Source organism: Takifugu flavidus, chromosome 12 (assembly GCF_003711565.1).
Source record: "Takifugu flavidus isolate HTHZ2018 chromosome 12, ASM371156v2, whole genome shotgun sequence".
NCBI lineage: Eukaryota > Metazoa > Chordata > Actinopteri > Tetraodontiformes > Tetraodontidae > Takifugu > Takifugu flavidus.
The window spans coordinates 383,296-403,138 of record NC_079531.1 but is presented as its reverse complement, the minus strand read 5'-3'; the positions used below and the strand labels follow the sequence as shown (position 1 = coordinate 403,138).

At 55.5% G+C, this 19,843-nt stretch overlaps 3 protein-coding genes and 2 long non-coding RNA genes across 23 annotated transcripts; 3 read left to right on the top strand and 2 right to left on the bottom strand.

Annotated features, from left to right (window-relative positions):
• The first annotated feature begins 127 nt into the window (after positions 1-127).
• tsen34 (TSEN34 tRNA splicing endonuclease subunit) lies at positions 128-3,140 on the top strand. 14 transcript variants are annotated; one of them, XM_057050501.1, is made up of 6 exons: positions 139-984; positions 1,296-1,428; positions 1,559-1,837; positions 2,276-2,839; positions 2,993-3,014; positions 3,070-3,140. In XM_057050501.1, the coding sequence occupies exons 1-4, from the start codon at positions 730-732 to the stop codon at positions 2,461-2,463; spliced, it is 855 nt and encodes a 284-aa protein (XP_056906481.1). In that variant the 5' UTR covers positions 139-729; the 3' UTR covers positions 2,464-2,839; positions 2,993-3,014; positions 3,070-3,140. The 14 variants fall into 14 exon arrangements, with proteins under 14 accessions (XP_056906486.1, XP_056906481.1, XP_056906479.1 ...); XM_057050499.1 differs by lacking the exon at positions 2,993-3,014 and adding an exon at positions 2,950-2,970; XM_057050503.1 differs by having other exon boundaries at positions 2,276-2,806; positions 3,004-3,140.
• Positions 3,141-4,130: 990 nt separating this feature from the next.
• Positions 4,131-6,279, bottom strand: clrn1 (clarin 1). Of its 2 annotated transcripts, none has more exons than XM_057050489.1 (3): positions 5,598-6,279; positions 4,882-5,061; positions 4,131-4,532 (listed from the first exon to the last, which is right to left on the bottom strand). In XM_057050489.1, the coding sequence occupies exons 1-3, from the start codon at positions 6,136-6,138 to the stop codon at positions 4,267-4,269; spliced, it is 987 nt and encodes a 328-aa protein (XP_056906469.1). In that variant the 5' UTR covers positions 6,139-6,279; the 3' UTR covers positions 4,131-4,266. The 2 variants fall into 2 exon arrangements, with proteins under 2 accessions (XP_056906469.1, XP_056906470.1); XM_057050490.1 differs by having other exon boundaries at positions 4,882-4,974.
• A 124-nt stretch (positions 6,280-6,403) lies between these two features.
• On the top strand, positions 6,404-7,305 carry LOC130535461 (uncharacterized). The gene is made up of 2 exons (XR_008953119.1): positions 6,404-6,535; positions 6,818-7,305. It is a non-coding gene; the product is annotated as an uncharacterized LOC130535461 (long non-coding RNA).
• A 248-nt stretch (positions 7,306-7,553) lies between these two features.
• Positions 7,554-19,784, top strand: lrch3 (leucine-rich repeats and calponin homology (CH) domain containing 3). Of its 5 annotated transcripts, none has more exons than XM_057050477.1 (20): positions 7,554-7,861; positions 9,518-9,662; positions 9,770-9,896; positions 9,960-10,065; positions 10,163-10,299; positions 10,375-10,484; positions 10,585-10,678; positions 11,334-11,430; positions 11,570-11,715; positions 11,907-11,965; positions 12,042-12,081; positions 12,143-12,271; positions 12,361-12,402; positions 12,730-12,783; positions 13,394-13,424; positions 13,498-13,581; positions 13,650-13,738; positions 15,777-15,914; positions 15,987-16,064; positions 16,540-17,102. In XM_057050477.1, the coding sequence occupies exons 1-20, from the start codon at positions 7,594-7,596 to the stop codon at positions 16,732-16,734; spliced, it is 2,169 nt and encodes a 722-aa protein (XP_056906457.1). In that variant the 5' UTR covers positions 7,554-7,593; the 3' UTR covers positions 16,735-17,102. The 5 variants fall into 5 exon arrangements, with proteins under 5 accessions (XP_056906457.1, XP_056906460.1, XP_056906459.1 ...); XM_057050479.1 differs by lacking the exon at positions 16,540-17,102 and adding an exon at positions 18,086-19,784 and having other exon boundaries at positions 7,555-7,861; XM_057050478.1 differs by having other exon boundaries at positions 7,555-7,861; positions 12,161-12,271; positions 16,540-17,101.
• LOC130535460 (uncharacterized) lies at positions 12,782-13,412 on the bottom strand. Its single transcript, XR_008953118.1, has 3 exons — positions 13,193-13,412; positions 13,033-13,094; positions 12,782-12,910 (listed from the first exon to the last, which is right to left on the bottom strand). It is a non-coding gene; the product is annotated as an uncharacterized LOC130535460 (long non-coding RNA).
• Positions 19,785-19,843: the final 59 nt, after the last annotated feature.

Sequence of the window (19,843 nt, the reverse complement as noted above, 5' to 3'; positions counted from 1 at the left end):
ACAAACAGGTCAGACTGGGGGAACTGGAGATGTTCCTGGGAGCAAAGCTGTAGGGATCATTACTAGTTAATAACAATGGTAATAACACACAGGAGGGAGGGATAGAAAAGACGAGCAATGCCCCCCCCCCCAATGGAAACCTGGTCTGAGTTTAGAATGTGAATATCTAAAGGTGAGAAAAGAGGGCAGGAAGTGAGTTTTGTTCCCCATCTCTGCTCATGGGGGTCTGAGGGTCTGAGGACGTGACGCAGTCGCTCCGCACGTGCATGAAGGCTTCAGAACAGTGACTTATTTTGCTTTTGTTTCCACGCGACATTAATCGGGAGGATCTGAGGGTTGATTAATGTTTCCTGAAAGACGACAGACAGAAACGGTCTAGTTCTACATCCGGCTCGGTAGGGGGCGCTAATGCTGCCCGGGAGGCTGCAATAAAGAGGCGAAGAAGAGCAGAGCGGCTCGCTGCTGCACGCGCGCTTGGTACCGACAACAGCGGCCACTCCGTCAGTCCTGCAGCCACTCCGTCAGTTCTGCAGCCACTCCGTCAGTCCCGTGGCCACTCCGTCAGTCCTGCGGCCGGTCCGTCCGTCTGTAGTTTGTTCTTCAGGGTTTATCCGGAGCGGCGTGCGTCGGTCCTCCGGCAGCACCGAGCAGCAACAGACGGCTCCAGGTCCACCCCACCACCGTCCCGCCGGCGTCCACCGACGTTATTATGTAAAAACTCTTCCGGTTATGGGGGAACCAGAGGGGGCCCCGCCCCGTCCTCCTGCCGTGGGGGTCAGCCTGTGTGACTCTGCCCCCCTGCTGTGGAGGCTGGAGGACCTGCGCTCCGTCCGGGCTCGGGCTTTGGTCGGGACCCTGCTCGGGTCGCTGCCCCGGACCCCCCGGCAGAACCTGCGACTGGGCCGACCGCTGCTGCTGCTGCCCGAGGAGGAGAGGGTCCTGAGTGAGGAGCACGCTGCTGGCGCCTTACCTGCGCGTGACCAGGTGAGCTCAACTGTGCCCGTGAGGGGGGTCCGGTACAGGGGGGAGGGGAAGGATCCGCAGCCCCCGGTTCAGACGTGGAAATGTCAACTGGGGACCCTCAGTGGGACACTGATGCTGGTTTGGGGGCCCCACACCGGGGGCTCGTGGAAGTGCACGGCCACCAGTCACACCCTACCTGGCCAGGGGTCGGGGGTCAGGGGTCAGGGGCCTGAGCCTGGATGAACATCCCAGCTGTGTGGGATGTTCAGTCACATTCGTGATGCCAAATGCAGGTAGTTAACCAGTTAACCAGTTAACCAGCGTTGTGTTAGCAGGGAGGAGACGTAGAGCTGAAGGTGAGGCAGCACCAGGAGGAGCAGCAGAGGAGCTATGAGGAGCAGAGAGTTCTGGCTCTGGAGGACAAGAAGTCGGCTCTCCTGCGGGTCAGGACCGCCTCCCCCACAGGTGAGTCCCTATCAGGACTCATGACGTTAGCGCTGTTGGCTAACAGCTGCTAACAGCTGCTAACAGCTGCTAACAGTGCTCCGTGTTCCCAGTCAGTGTTGTTGAATCTGTTCCCCTCTCACCTGTTCAGGTCCGGAGGTCAGTTTGGACCGGGCCCTGCAGGAGCGGCTGCACGCTGCCCAGCAGAACTTTGGCTTTCCCCCGTCGGCCATGGCGGTCCAGCTCAGCACGGCGAGGGCCGGGCTCGCCCACTGTTCCGAGTCCCGGGCCTTGTTGCAGGCCGACTGGCCAATCAGAGACCAGAATCCTCGCTCCGCCAACAGGTACCAGGTGTTCAGAGACCTGAGGAGGCGGGGCTTCTACCTTACCTCAGCAGGAAAGTTCGGTGGAGACTTCTTGGTGTATCCAGGTGAGCAGAATCTGTGTAGCGACCAGAACATCTGTGTAATGGCCAGAACATCTGTGTGTCCACCAGAACATCTGTGTAATGGCCAGAACATCTGTGTGGCCACCAGAACATCTGTGTAGCGACCAGAACATCTGTGTGGCCACCAGAACATCTGTGTAGCGACCAGAACATCTGTGTGGCCACCAGAACATCTGTGTGGCCACCAGAACATCTGTGTGGCCACCAGAACATCTGTGTGGCCACCAGAACCATCAGGATTTGAGTTCCTGTTTTCCCTCGTTCGTTTCATGAATAACGTGACGGTCCAGAAGGTCCAAATCTATCCGTTATCAGCCGGTCCAGGTGGCCCCATCGGCCCGTCTCTAACCTGCAGGATGAAACCGACACCTTGTTTCCTTCGCCAGGTGACCCTCTGCAACACCTTGTTTCCTTCGCCAGGTGACCCTCTGCGCTTCCACGCCCACTTCATCGCCGTGTGTGTGTCTGCGGACGAGTCCGTCTGTGTGCTGGACATCCTGGCGGTGGCTCGTCTGGGGTCCAACGTGAAAAAGACGGTTCTTCTGTGCTCAGCAGGACCAGACGCAGACGTTCTGTACACCTCCGTGCAGTGGAGTGGCATGTCTTAGCCCCGCCCACCGCGGCCTAGCCCCGCCCACCGCCTCTCAGCCCCGCCTGGCGGCAGGAGAACGCAGTCGTGACCTTTGGACGCCTGGTTGACTTTATGTGTTCTGGAGGTCGCAGCATAAATCCACTCGGTCATGTGACCTCATTCTGCTCGGGGTCGGCGGGAACGCCGGAACATTCCCACGTCCAAAACGAAGCGACCGGGAGGAGGGATTAGTGGTGGAAGCTGAAACTGTTGCTCATCTTCACGGTGACGCACCTGATCTTGTCTGATGGACACATTTATGGGCACCTGCAGGCGTGGTCACCTGTGTGCTGGCAGTAGCGACGCCCAGGTGGCCTCAGGTGAACCACGGGTGAGCCTCGGGTGAACCACGGGTGAACCACGGGTGAACCACGGGTGAGCCTCGGTGAACCACGGGTGAACCACGGGTGAGCCACGGGTGAACCACGGGTGAGCCACGGGTGAACCACAGGTGAACCACAAGTGAGCCTCGGGTGAGCCTCAGGTGAGCCTCAGGTGAGCCTCAGGTGAGCCTCAGGTGAGCCACAGGTGAGCCTCAGGTGAACCACAGGTGAGCCTCAGGTGAACCACGGGTGAACCACAGGTGAGCCTCTGCAGGACATTGATCACACAGTTGACAGAGTGATTAAAGGATTTCAGGCATCATGACAATAATTGGTGTGAGTTTTTGGTTTTAATCGGTCCAAAGGTGCAACTGTGAGTCTCATTAATGCGTGAGTCTCGTTAATGCGTGAGTCTCGTTAATGCGTGAGCCTCATTAATGCGTGAGTCTCATTAATGCGTGAGTCTCATTAATGCGTGAGCCTCATTAATGCGTGAGTCTCGTTAATGCGTGAGCCTGGTTAATGCGTGAGCCTCGTTAATGCGTGAGCCTCATTAATGCGTGAGTCTCGTTAATGCGTGAGCCTGGTTAATGCGTGAGTCTCGTTAATGCGTGAGCCTCGTTAATGCGTGAGTCTCGTTAATGCGTGAGCCTCGTTAATGCGTGAGTCTCGTTGTTAATGCGTGAGCCTGGTTAATGCGTGAGTCTCGTTAATGCGTGAGCCTCGTTAATGCGTGAGCCTCATTAATGCTAATGAGCCACAGTATTGATGAGCTGCGGGTAACAGGAGCTAACAGAGACCTGCACCGATATCAGCCTGAAACCTGGTGTTTGGAACTGCGTGGATCCGTGCACGTCGGCTCTGCGCACGCCCCTCCGGTACGTATGAGATGAGTGTTGGCACGCGGGACGGGCACGAGCACGAGTCCCAGGAGAGAGAGGAGCGTTTCCGAGTGCGAGACGCAGAAAACCGATTCTTTCGAGACCGAAGTCGAGTCTCTGCTCCGTGAGCGCAGTTGTGCACCGAGAACAATCGAGTCACTTTAACACGTCGCGCACGACGCTCGCGCGTTCATGCCGGTCTGATCAACTTATCGGGACTTTGGGTTCCGTGTCCGACCGTTGGAGAACTCCGGTCCGATCAGTTCTCAGCCTGACCCGTGATGAGGACTGGGCCGCCCCACTGGTTCCTGCTCGTCTAATGGGAACATCATCAGTACCAGCACCGCCAATGTGCGTGCGCCAATGTGCGTGGAGCGCAGCTTCAGAGTGTTGATATTATGGGATTGCTGGAGGGCGCGTGCGATCAGCTGACGTTTACAGGGTTTTTTATTTTCTTTATTTAAACATCAGAAACAGGAAATAGTCTTTAAACAGCCAGAATCTTCCTCAACTCTGGAAAAACTCGACTTTTACACAAAATTCAGGCCGGAAGTGACGAAGTGTTTCAGGATCTCCTCAGTACATGAGATCTGCCGCCCCCCCACTGGGATCCAGCTCTTTAGGCTTGTGGAAGTGGAACTGGACCCCCGTGAGCCGGATCAGCGCCAGGTTGAGTCCGTGGATGAGGAAGATGAGGAAGAAGAGCCAGAAGCAGCGATCATACTGCTCCCTGTAAGCCTCAAAGGTGAAGGTGACTTCGCTGAAGTTGGCGATGCGGTCGGACAGATGGTGGAGCTTCACCTCGGCCGCGAACAGAACCAGGACCAGACAGCTGCACAGACCTGCACAAGCAACACACCAGGGTTTCACCTGTGTAGGCACCTGTGAGACCCCTCCCCCTGAACATGAGGACATGGTCCTGAGCCTTCCAGTGAGGGGCCACCTTAAAGATCATGTCCATGTTCTGTCTGGACCACAGCTGCCTCATCTCCACCCTAACTGACTCCACCCAACCTGCAGAACCCTCTCTGGCTCCGTTTTAGGGTCTAAATAATACGGACTCCTACTGACTTCAGTATGTATCTGGATGTCTGCTCTATCTTCCCGTCTCCATCGGTCCAGAAGGTCCCTTTATGGAGACGTTTGGGGGTCCACAACACACAATTGCCCCCTGGTTTGCACCCATCTCACCACTGATGGAGGTCCACAGGTAAAGTCCCACGGGGCCTTGCAGCATCTCGTACGGTCTCCCGAAGGCATTGAAGAAGAAGAAGCCGGTGGCCGCTGAGGAGAGAAGGATGACGACACCACAGAAGAAGATGACAGTGACATGGAGGCCGGCGGGCATGACAGTCAGCAGCTCTGAGAAGACTGGAGACAAGAGTCTGCTCATTCACCAGCCAAACCAGCACCAACGGCCCACTCGCACCAGTTCAGTGATGGACCACGACAGTGGAACCGTCCAGGTCCGTTACACACATGGATGCACACATTCAGACAGACACACACTTATGGATGCTCGCTCACGCGTGTGTGTGTGTGTGTGTGTGTGTGTGTGCGTGTGTGTGTCAAATGTAATCAGAGCGCCTTTGTTCCGGTGCTGGTTGTGTCCGGTCAGGCAGAAAACTCATTACTGGCTCCCACTTCTCTCATGAACTGGGAACACAAACGGAACCGACCAGTTTCCAGCAGCCTTTACCAGTTGGGCTTTACTGGGTTTTCCTCTTCAGCTGGTCTGGTGCAGGTGAGCAGCACCTGGAAACTGGATCCACTCCACAGGGTCCTCAGGTGTGACCCTCGGAACCTTCAATAATGAATGGCTGTTGCGCCTTCTCGAATATCGCGGCGTGTGCTGACGTCACTCTGCACGTCTACCTGTGTGTCAGGTGTGCACGCGCAGAACTCACATGAGAAGCGGGACGCTCTCCCTCCGAGGCCGCACTGCTTCACCCTGACGCCGTGGAAAAGCCCGTAGCTCAGCTCGCCCAGGAACTTGTCCAGCTCCGCCCCGGTGGCGTTGACCAGCTCGGCTCCGGTCCGGCACAGCACGGTCCCGCTGAGCCAGGACGGCAGGCCGGTGGCCACGGCGGCGGTCAGCGCGCACAGGAAGCTCAAGAGTCCGGAGACAGAGAAGACCAGCCGCTTCTGTGGGCTCGGCATGATGCGACGCTGCCGCGGGTCGAGGCAGAAGCGCCGGATGAGGGCAGAACCCCCCCACAAAGCCCCCAGTCTCCTCCTCCCGACCCGTGGGAGGGCCGAGCGCGCGTCACCGCCGCTCCAGGAGCTCTCCCGCACCAGGTCAGGGAGGCCCTCTTCCGGCAGAAGGGCAACAAGACGTTTCACCGTGTTTGTCATCGATCCACTGAGGGAACAGATCCGCCGTCTGTGGGTGGATCCAAAACGGCAACATGTCGTGTGCGTGTGCGTGCATGCGCCAAAGTGGCACATGCCCGCATTTTAATCCTGTGTTTTTATTTTCCATGTTTTCAGAGACCCTGTAAGAAAAATATCAGTTTGGGACATTTGCTTAAAGGCAAATAAATGAGCTGCATCTTTTCAGAGGTGTGAATCCCAGCGACCATCACACCATGTTGTGGTTGTTGTTGTTGTTAGGGTTAGTAATAAGTTAGTCAAACCCTCTTCGGGGTGTTAACCATCGTTTCTGCCCCCATCAGAAAGAACTGGGTCGTCCCTTTATCTTCTACTTCCCTCCATTTTCTTATCAGGATTGATTAAACTTACACTGTTGTGCCTGATCATTCTCTGAATACCCTCTGGAACACGTCTCCTTATCAAACCTCCTTTATTTCCTCGCTCTCACAGGTGCAAACTAGGCTCCGACCAGGTTTCTTGGATAACTAGGGATAACTAGAGATAACTAGAGATAACTAACTCTGGTTTACACTCATGCCATCATCCCTCCTGTGTTGTTAAAGTAGCTGAATCGGTAAGAACACTGGTTCCACTGGCTCCCTCCTGGTTTGCTGCTGTCATTTTAGGAGAGGATGCAAGGACCGGAGAGGGTCTGGAGAGGGTCTGGAGAGGATGTGAGGACCGGAGAGGGTCTGGAGAGGGTCTGGAGAGGATGTGAGGACTGGAGAGGGTCTGGAGAGGATGTGAGGACCAGAGAGGGTCTGGAGAGGGTCTGGAGAGGATGTGAGGACCAGAGAGGGTCTGGAGAGGATGTGAGGACCGGAGAGGGTCTGGAGAGGGTCTGGAGAGGATGTGAGGACTAGAGAGGGTCTGGAGAGGATGTGAGGTCCAAAGAGGGTCTGGAGAGGGTCCAGAAAGGGTCCGAGAACCGAAGAGGGTCCGGAGAGCCGAGCTCCCACAGCCCTTCTGACCGGAGCCTCTAACAACGTGCTGCTTGGACATCGGCATGAGGCTTCATTTCCTTTATAAAACCCAAAGGTGAATTCACACTTCTGCTATAAAGAGTTTATAACACAGATGTGCCTGATTACTAAGTATTTTAACCCAACGGATTGTCTTGACAACATGAGAACATGGAAATTAGTTTTTGGTAGAATGATATTTAAAAATTCCTTACGGCCAATAAAGCTGATTTTGATTCACCTGTGCAGTTTAATGGCACCTGTGTGAACTTTGCCTCGACTTGTGTTTTGAACTGAATATTCCTTTTTACTTTAACTCTTAGTTAAATTGACCGTATGGTCACAAAGTTACAGAATCCCGATAGTTGCAAAGTTAAACCGAAATAAATTTCCGATTCCAGTATTAACCTGACATCCATCGACACATTCATCGATAAGATGCTCTAATGTACCGAAATGTACCGTTTTGAGGGCGAGGCCACGCCCCCTCGGGCCGCTCTGCGCATGCGCCGTCCCGCTTTGGGTGGGAGCGCTGCCGTTAGCATTAGCTAGCTAGCCGGAGCGCGTAATGGCGGCCTCAGTGTTGCTGGGGTCTGCGGAGAACACTGGACTTCACTTCGCGGTCGGAGGCGGAAGCAGCGGCGCCAGGACTGGCAATGTTTTAGTGGGGAGTAATAATGGTCTGGGATCCGCGTGTCCGGCCCCCTGGAATCGTTCTCTGGACCGGGCGTTAGATGAAGCCACGGCCACCGGGTGCCTGAACCTCAGCGGCAGGAAGCTGAAGGAGTTTCCCCGGAGCGCCGCCAACCACGACCTGACGGACACCACCAGGGCCGGTAAGTTTCCTGGCAGAGAACCTGGACCCGCCAAACCCGCGGGAGTTCCGTTGTTCTGGCCAAACTGTCTCCGGGCTATTTGTAATCGATTTCGCAGAGGTGGCGTGATAAAATTCGCACTTTGTCTGGGAAGAGTGGGATCGAAACGGCGTCAGGATGGCAACTGGTGCCCCCCCGAAAATGGTTCCCTGTCCCGATTCCGCCATCTGGCTCCGCAGAAGTTCTCCCCAGGACCGCAGATCGTTCTCCTAAATGGCATCACGCTCAACGATGTGTTTTAGGCTTTCGAGGAGAATTTAGGGCGGATGAATTAAAACAAAGTTTGAACATCATGCCCTCGGCAACAGGAACCGAAATGACGTCAGCTAAAGCGAGGTAGCTGCCTCCAGTAGACGCATCCTAACATTCCCAATATTCCAAGTGTTGGATCCGTCTTCCGCTCGTCATCGGCGACTTTTTGCCCTCATGGAGCCGAAGCAGTGAGCCGCAGCGGAGCCCGGAGACGCCGCTCGGCTGCCGGAGACCCTGAAGTGCGGTGGAACTTGTGGTTTCAGGCTGTTAGCAGTTAGCATGCTAACAGCCAGAATTAATCTCACGGAGCAAGTTTGAGCGCACATAATCCCGTTTTTCAACATTTAGGATTTAGTCTTAAGTTTCGACTTGACTTAAAATCATGCTTAGTGTTCGGCTTCTAAATGAGAAGCTGGAACGTAGAACATGTGATATTCTATGATAAACCCAAATATAGGGGATGTGATTTAATGTACATGTTTATTACAAATAAAGATAAACTTTCTTTAATCACCTCCTCCATCACAGCAGCATCGATAAGGGTCTTCAGCTTTTAAAGCTCCTGAAGGAATGAAAAACCTGGACTCTTCAGTCTGAGTTGCTGAGAGGTTCTACTCACCTGTACCTGTTCAGGGTCGAAGGTGCCACGAGGTCATTGCTTGAACGGTTCATGCGGTTCTGGCCCACTTGGACCAGTTCTCTTCATGGTTAATTGTGACGTCTCAGTTCTGGAAGCAGCGCTGATATATTTGACATTAATTAGACTTAAACTCTCTTGATGGAACATTTAACTGTTCCTTTATATAGTTCGAAGGCTGGACCGGCCAGAGGACGCCTGCTGAGTCCTGGCGGGTCGCGTGATGGTCGCTGGGCTCCGGCTCACGGTGGACGACCGGGCCACAGGCAGCCACACGGTCCGGACCACGATTGCGTTGGTTTTATCGGTGTCGCGCTGCTCACATGCGGGTCGGACGTTTCGAGCGAATGCCACCGTGCGTCGGAAGCGTTTGGACCCTGAGCCGCTCCCCCAGCACATCTGTCCTGCTGCTGCACCATCAGAACCTTCTGAAATGCTGGCTATCTTTAGCAGAATAGCTGTGAGGGGATGCGCATCAGGCCTTCAAGATGTGCTCGTCGCCATGGTAACTTGTTTCCTGCCGATCTCACACGCACACGAGGCCCTTCGCTTTCACTCCTGGGGGGCTGAAGGGTGGCTGCTGTTGTAGTTTTGGTTTTTGATTCCACACGGTCACGGGTGTGTTTCCAGAGTTTAATTTTCATTTATTTTGTGTGTGTGTGTGTGTGTGTGTGTGTGTGTGGTGTGTGTGTGTGTGCGTGTGCGTGTGCGCGTGCATCCATCCTCAGACCTGTCTCGTAACCGTCTGTCGGAGCTTCCTCTGGAGGTTTGTCTCTTTGTGTCTCTGGAGAGTCTGAACCTCTATCAGAACTGTCTGAGGTCTCTGCCAGACAGTCTGGTCAACCTGCAGGCGCTCACCTACCTGAACCTGAGGTAACACACACACACTCACACACACGTACAGCCCAATAATAATTTACCTGCATGGTAATGCTCCAGGCGATGGACCTGTGATGCATAAGTAACCTGTGTGTCTCCAGTCGGAACCAGCTGTCGGCTCTTCCTGCCATCATCTGCAGTCTCCCTCTGAAGGGTTTAATTGCCTGCAACAACAAGCTTGTTTCCCTCCCAGAAGAGCTGGGGCAGTTGAGGCACCTGACTGAACTGGTGAGGGTGAGAGAGCGGCGGTCGTTGCTCAGGTGTCACACGTTAACGCTCGTCTGTGCGCAGGACGTCAGCTGTAATGAGATCCAGTCACTGCCACCTCAGGTGGGTCAGTTGGAAGCTCTGCGAGACCTAAATGTCCGGAGGAATCACCTGCTCAAACTCCCTGCTGGTACGCAGACACATGCACGTGCACACACACACACACACACACACACCTGCCAACCATGTTTGGTGCTGCTGTGTGTAACCTGGTTCTGTGTGCTCAGAGCTGGCAGAGCTGCCTCTGGTTCGTCTGGACTTCTCCTGTAATAAGGTCACGTCCATCCCTGCGTGTTACCGCCAGCTCACACAGCTGCAGAGCATCGTCCTGGACAACAACCCTCTGCAGTCTCCACCTGCACAGGTGACGCGCTGTGACGTGATCAGTGCTCACGCCTGGCTGAGCGGAAGCTTAATGTGTGTGTGTGTGTGTGTGTAGATTTGTATTAAAGGGAAGATCCACATTTTTAAATACCTGAACCTTGAAGCCAGTAAAACGACGCCTGAGCTCTCAGACTACGACAAAAGACCTTTAAACTTCAGCACTTGGTAGGAACAAACTTATTTATTGTGACGTTAATGAGCTGAGGCTCCGGCTGCCCTGCTGAGTGTGTGTGTGTGTGTGTGTGTGTGTGTGTGTGTGTCTTAGTGGTGATGAACTGTGTCCTGGGCGTCTCTATGGAACACTGGATTCTGGATTCAACAGCGTTGACAGTGGAGACAAGAGATGGTCTGGAAACGAGGTCAGACACACATTCACTCAGAAAATCCACGCGCTCTTTTTGGCACAGTCAAAGGGTTTTTGCACCATTCGTCCCAGGTCAGGTGACCAGGAAGTGAACAGCTGGTCAGTGATGGCGATAAACCTGCAACAACAGGGAGTTGTTTCCTGAAATCACGCGTGTAGCTACAGAATCCGTCATGGGCGTGCGTCTCTGAAGGACGTCATGATTGTGTAGATATGGCTCAACTTTCTCAGCAGATATGAGAGCGGACTGACCAGATGAGGAGATCCAGCTCAGCGTAGGCGGAGAAGAAGAGACTTGGTCCACTGTGCAGTTATTTCTGGCTCCATCAGAGCCGGGACGCTCTCAGTGGCCTAATTATGAACTGGACTCTCAGCGCTGGCTAACCTCCAGCTAGCTGCACCACCGGGACGCTCCATGTTGTCAGCAGTTTAAGACTCACTCAAACTATTTAACATAAACTATTTAACATTGACCCGACGGCTCAGAATGTCGGGGAGTGACGGTGTCGTGATGATGTAGGGAGCCCGATGACCCATGAAGGCAGCAGCTATATAAACTACATCCAAGTGCTGATCAAAGCCGCATCCACGCGCTAACTTCAGTCGTACCGGCTCACACGTGACCGGACGGGTGTTCTGTGTGTCAACAGCCCTCAGAAGAGCTGTCGGAGCTGTCGCTGAGGGTGGCGGAGATCAGCCGTGATCAACGGCCCAGAGGAGGAGCAGCTCTGCTGGCTAACGGCACGCGTGAGTCGATCACATGCACGAGTTTTAACCCTCATACAGTATATGATGGAAGCTAGCAGTTCTGACTGAGCTGGATGTGGTGGCGTACCATGTGACCAACTCTGGCTGGCTCTGCTTTCATCTCTTGGTCTCTGGGCAGATGTGGAGTTGGAGCAGATCGACTTCATTGACAGCTGTGTGGAGGAGGAAGAGGAGGAAGGGAGGAGTCGTGCACGGGGAGGCGGCGACGGTACGAGCCTCAGCTCCCAGTTCATGGCGTACATCGAGAGACGCATCACCAGAGAGGTACCGGCTCCGCCCCTGAGGCTGGTGTGTGTGTGTGTGTGTGTGTGTGTGTGTGTGGGCGGGCGGGCTGTAATGGACCGAGCACCTGCCCAGGTGTGTCAGCCACTAAATGCAGTGATTAGCTCCACCCCCTCGTTAGACACGTTGGCGTCACAGTGATTGACAGTGAACAGCCTCTGTCCTGCCTCCAGGGGTCTCCAGGGAAGAGCAGCTCCGGCCGCACCGAGGACCCCAGGAGGAACCCCAACAGGTGGCTTTACAGCTTACCAGATGCACTGGTTGTCATAGTAACAGCAGGCCCAGTAATACCTTTCTCTGTCCTGTAGGAGTGTGGTTGACGGCGTGGCTCCCAGTTCCCCGAACCAGGTAACATCCAGCTGACTGAGTGAGTGCGTGGAACCCGAGCGGCTCTCCTTGATGTTTCCAGCTGTTTGTGTGTCCTCAGAGATCCCCCTCCTCAGGGGGCTTGGAGAAGATGAGGAGGGAGGCTCACCTGGCCGCCCTCAGGTATGATGAGGAGAGACAGAAGACTCGATACCTGCAGAGAGACACCAAGGTACCAGGTCCACCCACACCAGCTGCAACACTGCTTCAGTTGAATGTGTGGAGCTCCATCTGACTCAGGTGTGTTCACGTCTCTGACAGAAAGCGGCTCCGAGTCCAACAGCATCACTGACGGAGAGTGAGGTGAGACACAGGAAGTGGACGCTGTCCTGCAGCCGCCCATCTGTTCCTTTCTGACCTGATTTATCCCGAGTCTCATCTTCTCACCTCATCTAATGTCACTTTGGGTGGTAGCGGACGTTCAGTGCTGCCCCGCCCCCGTTAGTGCTGCCCCGCCCTCGTTAGTGCTGCCCCACCCCCGTTAGTGCTGCCCCGCCCCCGTTAGTGCTGCCCCACCCCCGTTAGTGCTGCCCCGCCCCCGTTAGTGCTGCCCCGCCCTCGTTAGTGCTGCCCCGCCCTCTTTCACCTCACTCTGTGTGTGTGTGTGTGTGTGTGTGTGTGTGTGTTCAGAACGTCTACCCCTCCAGGCGCTCCACCCACACAGACGATTCCGCCCTCTTCATGGTGAGTGTTCAGCAGCACCACGACTCCCATCATTTAGTTTAGAACCTGGAGGACCAGCCAGAGCTCATCAAAGAGCAGCTGGAGCAGCTGCCTCCGTCTCCCCCCGTCTCTCCACCTCTGTCTCCCCCTGTGTCTCCACCTCTGTCCCCCCCCTGTCTCTCCACCTCTGTCCCCCCCCTGTCTCTCCACCTCTGTCTCCACCTGTGTCCCCCCCCCGTCTCTCCACCTGTGCCCCCCCCGTCTCTCCACCTGTGCCCCCCCCCGTCTCTCCACCTCTGTGTCTCCACCTCTGTCTCCCCCCGTCTCTCCACCTGTGCCCCCCCCCCGTCTCTCCACCTGTGCCCCCCCCGTCTCTCCACCTGTGTCCCCCCCCCGTCTCTCCACCTGTGTCCCCCCCACGTCTCTCCACCTGTCTGGTGCTGACATAACAAGGAAGTGTTCTGGTAGTAGGGGGAGGGGCCAGGAAACGGAGGTACCCTTGGGCAAGGACCCAAACCCCCAAAGGGTCCCATTTTGCCCTGTGATGAGCTGGGGCCTCATTCAGAGGGGACCGGGGGGGTCCGGGGCCCTCGGACAGGGTTCAGTTGGTAAATGTGTGGTGTCTCTGCAGGGTGAAGACAGAGCTGCTCTCTCTCCCACAGGTAAGAGTTGACCTGCTGATCCCACTCTTGGCTTGTTCATCCAGCCAATAGTCACCTTCTCACACCTTTTCAGGGGGTGTGGCCTCCTGTCGCCCAGCCAGTTTGAGACCAGAGAGTTTCCTGTTTCGTCTCACCCAGAAAGAAGAGAAGAGGAAAGGTGAGTCCTCCCTCTTCAGACAGGAAGTAGCTCACTGCTGGAACCTGATCATGGTGCCCCCCCTTCAGGTGATGCTGCTCCTCACAGCCAGGTGGACAATTCTGCTGCCCCCCCCCTCGTTGAAGAAGATGCAGAACTGGTGGAGCAGCTTCGAAAGGTGAGCCTCACCCAGGAACCCTGCTGCTGCTGTAGCTGCTGCTGTAGTAGCTGCTGCTACTGTAGCTGCTGCTGCTGTAGTAGCTGCTGCTGCTGTAGCTGCTGCTGCTGCTGCTGCTGCTGTAGCTGCTGCTGCTGTAGCTGCTGCTGCTGCTGTAGCTGCTGCTGCTGCTGTAGCTGCTGCTGTAGCTGCTGCTGCTGCTGCTGCTGCTGTAGTAGCTGCTGCTACTGTAGCTGCTGCTGCTGCTGCTGCTGTAGCTGCTGCTGCTGCTACTGTAGCTGCTGCTGCTGCTGTAGCTGCTGCTGCTGCTGTAGCTGCTGCTGCTGCTGTAGCTGCTGCTGTAGCTGCTGCTGCTGCTGTAGCTGCTGCTGCTGCTGTAGCTGCTGCTGCTGCTGCTGTAGCTGCTGCTGTAGCTGCTGCTGTAGCTGCTGCTGCTGTGCTGCTGCTGTAGTAGCTGCTGCTGCTGTAGCTGCTGCTGTAGCTGCTGCTGCTGCTGTAGCTGCTGCTGCTGCTGTAGCTGCTGCAGCTGCTGTAGCTGCTGCTGTAGCTGCTGCTGCTGCTGTAGCTGCTGCTGCTGCTGTAGCTGCTGCTGCTGCTGTAGCTGCTGCTGTAGCTGCTGCTGTAGCTGCTGCTGCTGCTGTAGCTGCTGCTGCTGCTGTAGCTGCTGCTGCTGCTGTAGCTGCTGCTGTAGCTGCTGCTGTAGCTGCTGTAGCTGCTGCTGTAGCTGCTGCTGTAGCTGCTGCTGTAGCTGCTGCTGTGCTGTAGCTGCTGTAGCTGCTGTTGCTGCTGCTGCTGTGCTGCTGCTGCTGCTCTGCTGCTGCTGCTGTAGCTGCTGTAGCTGCTGCTGCTGCTGTAGCTGCTGCTGCTGCTGCTGCTGCTGCTGCTGCTGCTGTAGCTGCTGCTGCTGCTGCTGCTGCTGCTGCTGCTGCTGCTGTAGCTGCTGCTGCTGCTGCTGTAGCTGCTGCTGCTGCTGTAGCTGCTGCTGCTGCTGCTGTAGCTGCTGTTGCTGCTGCTGTAGCTGTAGCTGCTGCTGCTGTAGCTGCTGCTGCTGCTGCTGTAGCTGCTGTGCTGCTGCTGTAGCTGCTGCTGCGCTGCTGCTGTAGCTGCTGCTGTTGCTGCTGTAGCTGCTGTTGCTGCTGTAGCTGCTGCTGCTGCTGTAGCTGCTATTGTAGCTGCTGCTGTAGCTGCTGCTGCTGTGTAGCTGCTGCTGCTGTGTAGCTGCTGCTGCGCTGCTGCTGCTGCTGCTGTAGCTGCTGCTGCTGCTGTAGCTGCTGCTGTAGCTGCTGCTGTAGCTGCTGCTGCTGCTGTAGCTGCTGCTACTGCTGCTGCTGCTGCTGCTGCTGCTGCTGCTGTAGCTGCTGCTGCTGCTGTAGCTGCTGCTGCTGCTGTAGCTGCTGCTGCTGCTGCTGTAGCTGCTGTAGCTGCTGCTGCTGCTGCTGCTGTAGCTGCTGCTGCTGCTGTAGCTGCTGCTACTGCTGCTGCTGCTGTAGCTGCTGCTGCTGTAGCTGCTGCTGCTGTAGCTGCTGCTGCTGCTGTAGCTGCTGCTGCTGCTGTAGCTGCTGCAGCTGTAGCTGCTGCTGCTGCTGTGCTGCTGTAGCTGCTGCTGCTGTTGTAGCTGCTGTAGCTGCTGTAGCTGCTGTAGCTGCTGCTGCTGTAGCTGCTGCTGTTGCTACTGTGCTGCTGCTGCTGCTGTAGCTGCTACTGTTGCTGCTGCTGCTGCTGCTGTAGCTGCTATTGTAGCTGCTGCTGTAGCTGCTGTAGCTGCTGCTGTAGCTGCTGTAGCTGCTGCTGTGCTGCTGCTGTAGCTGCTGCTGTAGCTGCTGCTGCTGCTGTAGCTGCTGCTACTGCTGCTGCTGCTGTAGCTGCTGCTGTAGCTGCTGCTGCTGCTACTGCTGCTGTAGCTGCTGCTGCGCTGCTGCTGCTGCTGTAGCTGCTGCTGTTGTAGCTGCTGTAGTAGCTGCTGCTGTAGCTGCTGCTACTGTTGCTGTAGCTGCTGTAGCTCCTCATCGTCTCTCTAAGAGTCTGTCTGTGTGTCCAGAACATTGAAGCGCGTCTCAAGGTGTCCCTGCCCACTGACCTGGGCGCCGCCCTGACGGACGGCGTGGTGCTGTGCCACCTTGCCAACCACGTGCGACCGCGCTCGGTCCCCAGCATCCACGTGCCGTCCCCTGCTGTGGTGAGTCTGCTCGTCCCCTCTTGACTTCCTGTCCTGGCTCGTCCCGTTGATGACACGTCTCCGTTGCTGCAGCCCAAACTCACCATGGCCAAATGTCGACGGAACGTGGAGAACTTCCTGGAGGCGTGCCGCAGGATCGGAGTTCCACAGGTAGTTCACACATGAGACACGTCTGGGTGGGAGCTGCAGGTGGGGCAGAAGCATGACGGGGTGCCCCCCCCTCCATGGTCACGTGGGGAGGTGACACGTCTTGGTCGCCATTTAATATTTGTGCCACCGTTTGGGCTGATGTCATTGAGGCGTGATCGATATTAAGCACGTGAGCACGCCAGGGCTAGAACCCAGGACAGAAGCGGCAGGTGTTGGTGCACGTGGCGATGGCGGCCGGGGGCGACGGCAGCACCGCTGCTCGGCCCCGCGCCAGCCTTAAGCCCCGCCCAGGAGCTTGGGGCCGGTCCGAGGCCACGTGCACAGTTCCTGGACACGTTTCAGCCTAAATGTGACGCGTCCGAGCTGGTTTCCTTCTACTAACACCCTTGTCTCTCTCTCTTCTCCACTTCCCATTAACCTGTCTTCCTTCCTTCATTTCACCTGTGTCTCCTGTGTCTCTGGCCCCGCCCCCCAGGACTGTCTGTGTTCAGCCAGGGACGTGCTGGACGGACGTGGACACAGGCTTTATAGCACGGTGGCCACGTTGCTGTCCGCGTCCCCGCCCACTCTGGGCTGCCCTCAGGTGCAGCTGGCAGGCTTCGCCCTCTTCTACCTGTCCGTCATGTCCGTGCTGTGCGCCATCTACGTGCACCTGGCGCCAGGTGTGTGAGCGCGGCGCCTGTGGAAGATGCTGACGTGTGAAGCGTCTGTGCTCACAGTGCTGGAAGCTTCCAGAACCTGCTGCTGTTTGGGTTAGGGTGGTTCTGACCCGAGCAGCTTCACCTCAGAGACTCTGAGTGGGACCGGACCCCCCGTGGTGGTTCTGTGGTGGTTCTGTGGTGGTTCTGACCGCGGCGCCCTTAACAGACGTGCTCGTGCGTGGACGATGGTGCGCGTGGCCCTGAAGCTGCCTTGGGTGGACAACTGACAGTCAGACAACTGACAGTCACCGACCGTTGAGGGTTGGACTGAAGCTCTGAGGGTGTGTGTGTGTGTGTGTGTGTGTGTGTGTGTGTGTGTGTGTGTGTGTGTGTGTGTGTGTGTGTGTGTGTATGTGTATGTGTGTGGGTGTGGAGAGTGGCGGGGGGGGGGGGGGTGTTCTCCTTGACCCAACGTCCTGGTGGGGGTTCCTGCCAGAGACGGATCGGACTGGACTCTGCGTTCCCTCTGAACACCAATAAAAGAAAGTGGAACCGTCTGTGGCTGTTTGTCTGAACCACGTGGGCCCGGTCAGGAAGGGCCGCCGGTCCAGTCAGAACCTGCTCCTGCCTCTGGTCCTGCTCCCGTCTCCCCTCATGATTTCTGTCAGCCTTTGCTTTAAGTTGCCATCTCATTTGCTGTTGCCATGACTACGCTTGGTCCTCCATTGTGTTGCCACGGCTACCCTTGGTCCTCCATTGTGTTGCCATGACTACGCTTGGTCCTCCATTGTGTTGCCACGGCTACGCTTGGTCCTCCATTGTGTTGCCACGGCAACCCTTGGTCCTCCATTGTGTTGCCACGGCTACCCTTGGTCCTCCATTGTGTTGCCATGGCTACCCTTGGTCCTCCATTGTGTTGCCAACGGCTACCCTTGGTCCTCCATTTGTGTGCCACGGCTACCCTTGGTCCTCCATTGTGTTGCCATGGCTACGCTTGGTCCTCCATTGTGTTGCCATGGCTACCCTTGGTCCTCCATTGTTTGCCACGGCTACCCTTGGTCCTCCATTATGTTGCCACGGCAACCTTGGTCCTCCATTGTGTTGCCACGGCTACCCTTGGTCCTCCATTGTGTTGCCACGGTTACCCTTGGTCCTCCATTGTGTTGCCACGGCTACGCTTGGTCTCCATTGTGTTGCCATGGCTACGCTTGGTCCTCTCATTGTGTTGCCATGGCTACGCTTGGTCCTCCATTGTGTTGCCACGGCTACGCTTGGTCCTCCATTGTGTTGCCATGGCTACCCTTGGTCCTCCATTGTGTTGCCTCCCTCATTGACGTTTCCATTGTTTTCCTTCTTTTGTGTTTTGTGCGTCACCATCAGAGTCACTTGTGTCTCCCCCTGCACATCCTGGAGGAGCGAGGGCTCCCCCAGGTGGCCGCCACTGTCAGCGCTCTGTTGGACTTGGCTCCGCCCAGACATCCCATCACCCTGGCGAGCAGCACCCCCGGACCTTCTGTCAGTATGTGAAGGGGGGGATGTGTTGAGTCTGTCTGGATCTGATGGAGGCTGAAGGCTTCTTCACACGCACACTTTCTGCTTCTGGAGTTCTGCTCAACGTTTACTGTAACTCGATGTTCACTGAGGAGCGGCGGCAGAGTCGATGGAGACTCACAATCCCCAAACTATTTATTTTACCGTCTGTAAAAATGTATTTATAGTTGGAGAATCGGGGGGTGAGCTGCTGTGAGGAGCTTCTCCTCCGTCGTGGCTAAACTGTCACCTTTTACTGCTGAATTCATCAGCTTTTACTGACCTTTGACCTTTTTATAGATGTTTAAACACAACAGCCCAACTCTGTCCATGTCTGAACCCATCTGCGATCATGTATTGTCTTTTTTAATGTTAGAACATTGACAGATTATGGGCCAAACTGCAACATTTACGGTGACACTAATGTAACGCGATGCTAACGTGAGTTAGCTGCACAGGCTTGTCTGGAATATTCCCGTGGTGGCGGAAGCTCACCTCACTCCTGTTCCTTATGGGATGGCTGCCCCTGCATGCTAGGCTGACCAGGTGCTAACATTAACCTGCTCTTTAACAACACTACTAGCGTTTCTGAGGCCCAGATTAAACGTTGGGGAACCTTAAAGACCAAAATTAAAGTAACATTTACTAAACTTGGTCATTAATGAGAAAAAAATCATTCGTAAATGCTGAGTTAAATTTTGTAAATACTGAACAATCCGGTTCAGATTGTTAGTTGTGGAGCACCTGCTTTTATCAAAGGAACGACCTTAGAAGCGGCCGTTGCTAGTGTCTCACATCACGTCCTCGGCTACAACGCTAAGCTTTAGCTAACACTAGGTTTGGAGGGGAGGCTAACTCAATGGTAGCATAAGCTAACGTGCTGCTATCACTAAATCTTCAGCTTTGTGTCTCCATCAGATCCAAACATCCGATTCTATTAAAGCGCCTCTAGATGTTTACTGGTCACAGGTGTGCGGCGTTCACCTGTGCCACGTTAACATGTGCTGGAAGCTCGCAGCGCCAGTACTGACGGTGTTCCAGTTGCATTCTGGGACGTTAATGGTGTGGAAGGAGGTGGATCACGTGTCTGATCAAATGTACAGAGAGTCTGTAAATATATACGATATATGCTGTATATCAGAGGCTTATGAGTGTTGCCATGACAACAGCCCACCACGGATGGACACGTCCCTAATTTAGAGGTCAAAGCAGGACACCTGGCTGAGTGGAGCGCCGTTCTTCAGAACTCTAGTGGACCCGTCTGGAGATGCTGGTCAGCGCCACCAGGCTCCGACCCGTTCCGTGGACCCGTTCTGCATCCAGGAGATGTGGGACGGTCGTCCAGCCCAACCAGCGGCGGCTCCAGTAATGTGAATAACGCCTGGTCGGCTCCTGTCACCTGTGCTGCTCACCTGTGTGCACGGAGCACAGGTGAAGCACCTGTGGGCCGCTCCAGCCCGACCGTTTGACTTCACTTTGAAAAATTGTACTAAATATTTGAACACAGTTGTAAGAAAGATTCAAGTGCTTAAATAAATATTCAAGTGAGTTTTGTGTTGTCGTGGTAACCGTGGTTCCTGGAGGAGGAGCCAACAGCTGAATGAGACG

Coding starts and splice junctions, on each gene's coding strand:
- clrn1 (XM_057050489.1), bottom strand. CDS start 6,138: ATGTGCCACTTTGGCGCATGCACGCACACGCACACGACATGTTGCCGT. Junction 5,062..5,597: donor GAGAGCGTCCCGCTTCTCAT/GTGAGTTCTGCG, acceptor TCTTGTCTCCAG/TCTTCTCAGAGCTGCTGACT. Junction 4,533..4,881: donor CCTGTGGACCTCCATCAGTG/GTGAGATGGGTG, acceptor TTGCTTGTGCAG/GTCTGTGCAGCTGTCTGGTC.
- lrch3 (XM_057050477.1), top strand. CDS start 7,594: ATGGCGGCCTCAGTGTTGCTGGGGTCTGCGGAGAACACTGGACTTCAC. Junction 11,966..12,041: donor CCCAGGAGGAACCCCAACAG/GTGGCTTTACAG, acceptor TCTGTCCTGTAG/GAGTGTGGTTGACGGCGTGG. Junction 16,065..16,539: donor GCAGGATCGGAGTTCCACAG/GTAGTTCACACA, acceptor CCCGCCCCCCAG/GACTGTCTGTGTTCAGCCAG.
- tsen34 (XM_057050503.1), top strand. CDS start 730: ATGGGGGAACCAGAGGGGGCCCCGCCCCGTCCTCCTGCCGTGGGGGTC. Junction 1,429..1,558: donor CAGGACCGCCTCCCCCACAG/GTGAGTCCCTAT, acceptor TCACCTGTTCAG/GTCCGGAGGTCAGTTTGGAC. Junction 1,838..2,275: donor AGACTTCTTGGTGTATCCAG/GTGAGCAGAATC, acceptor TTCCTTCGCCAG/GTGACCCTCTGCGCTTCCAC.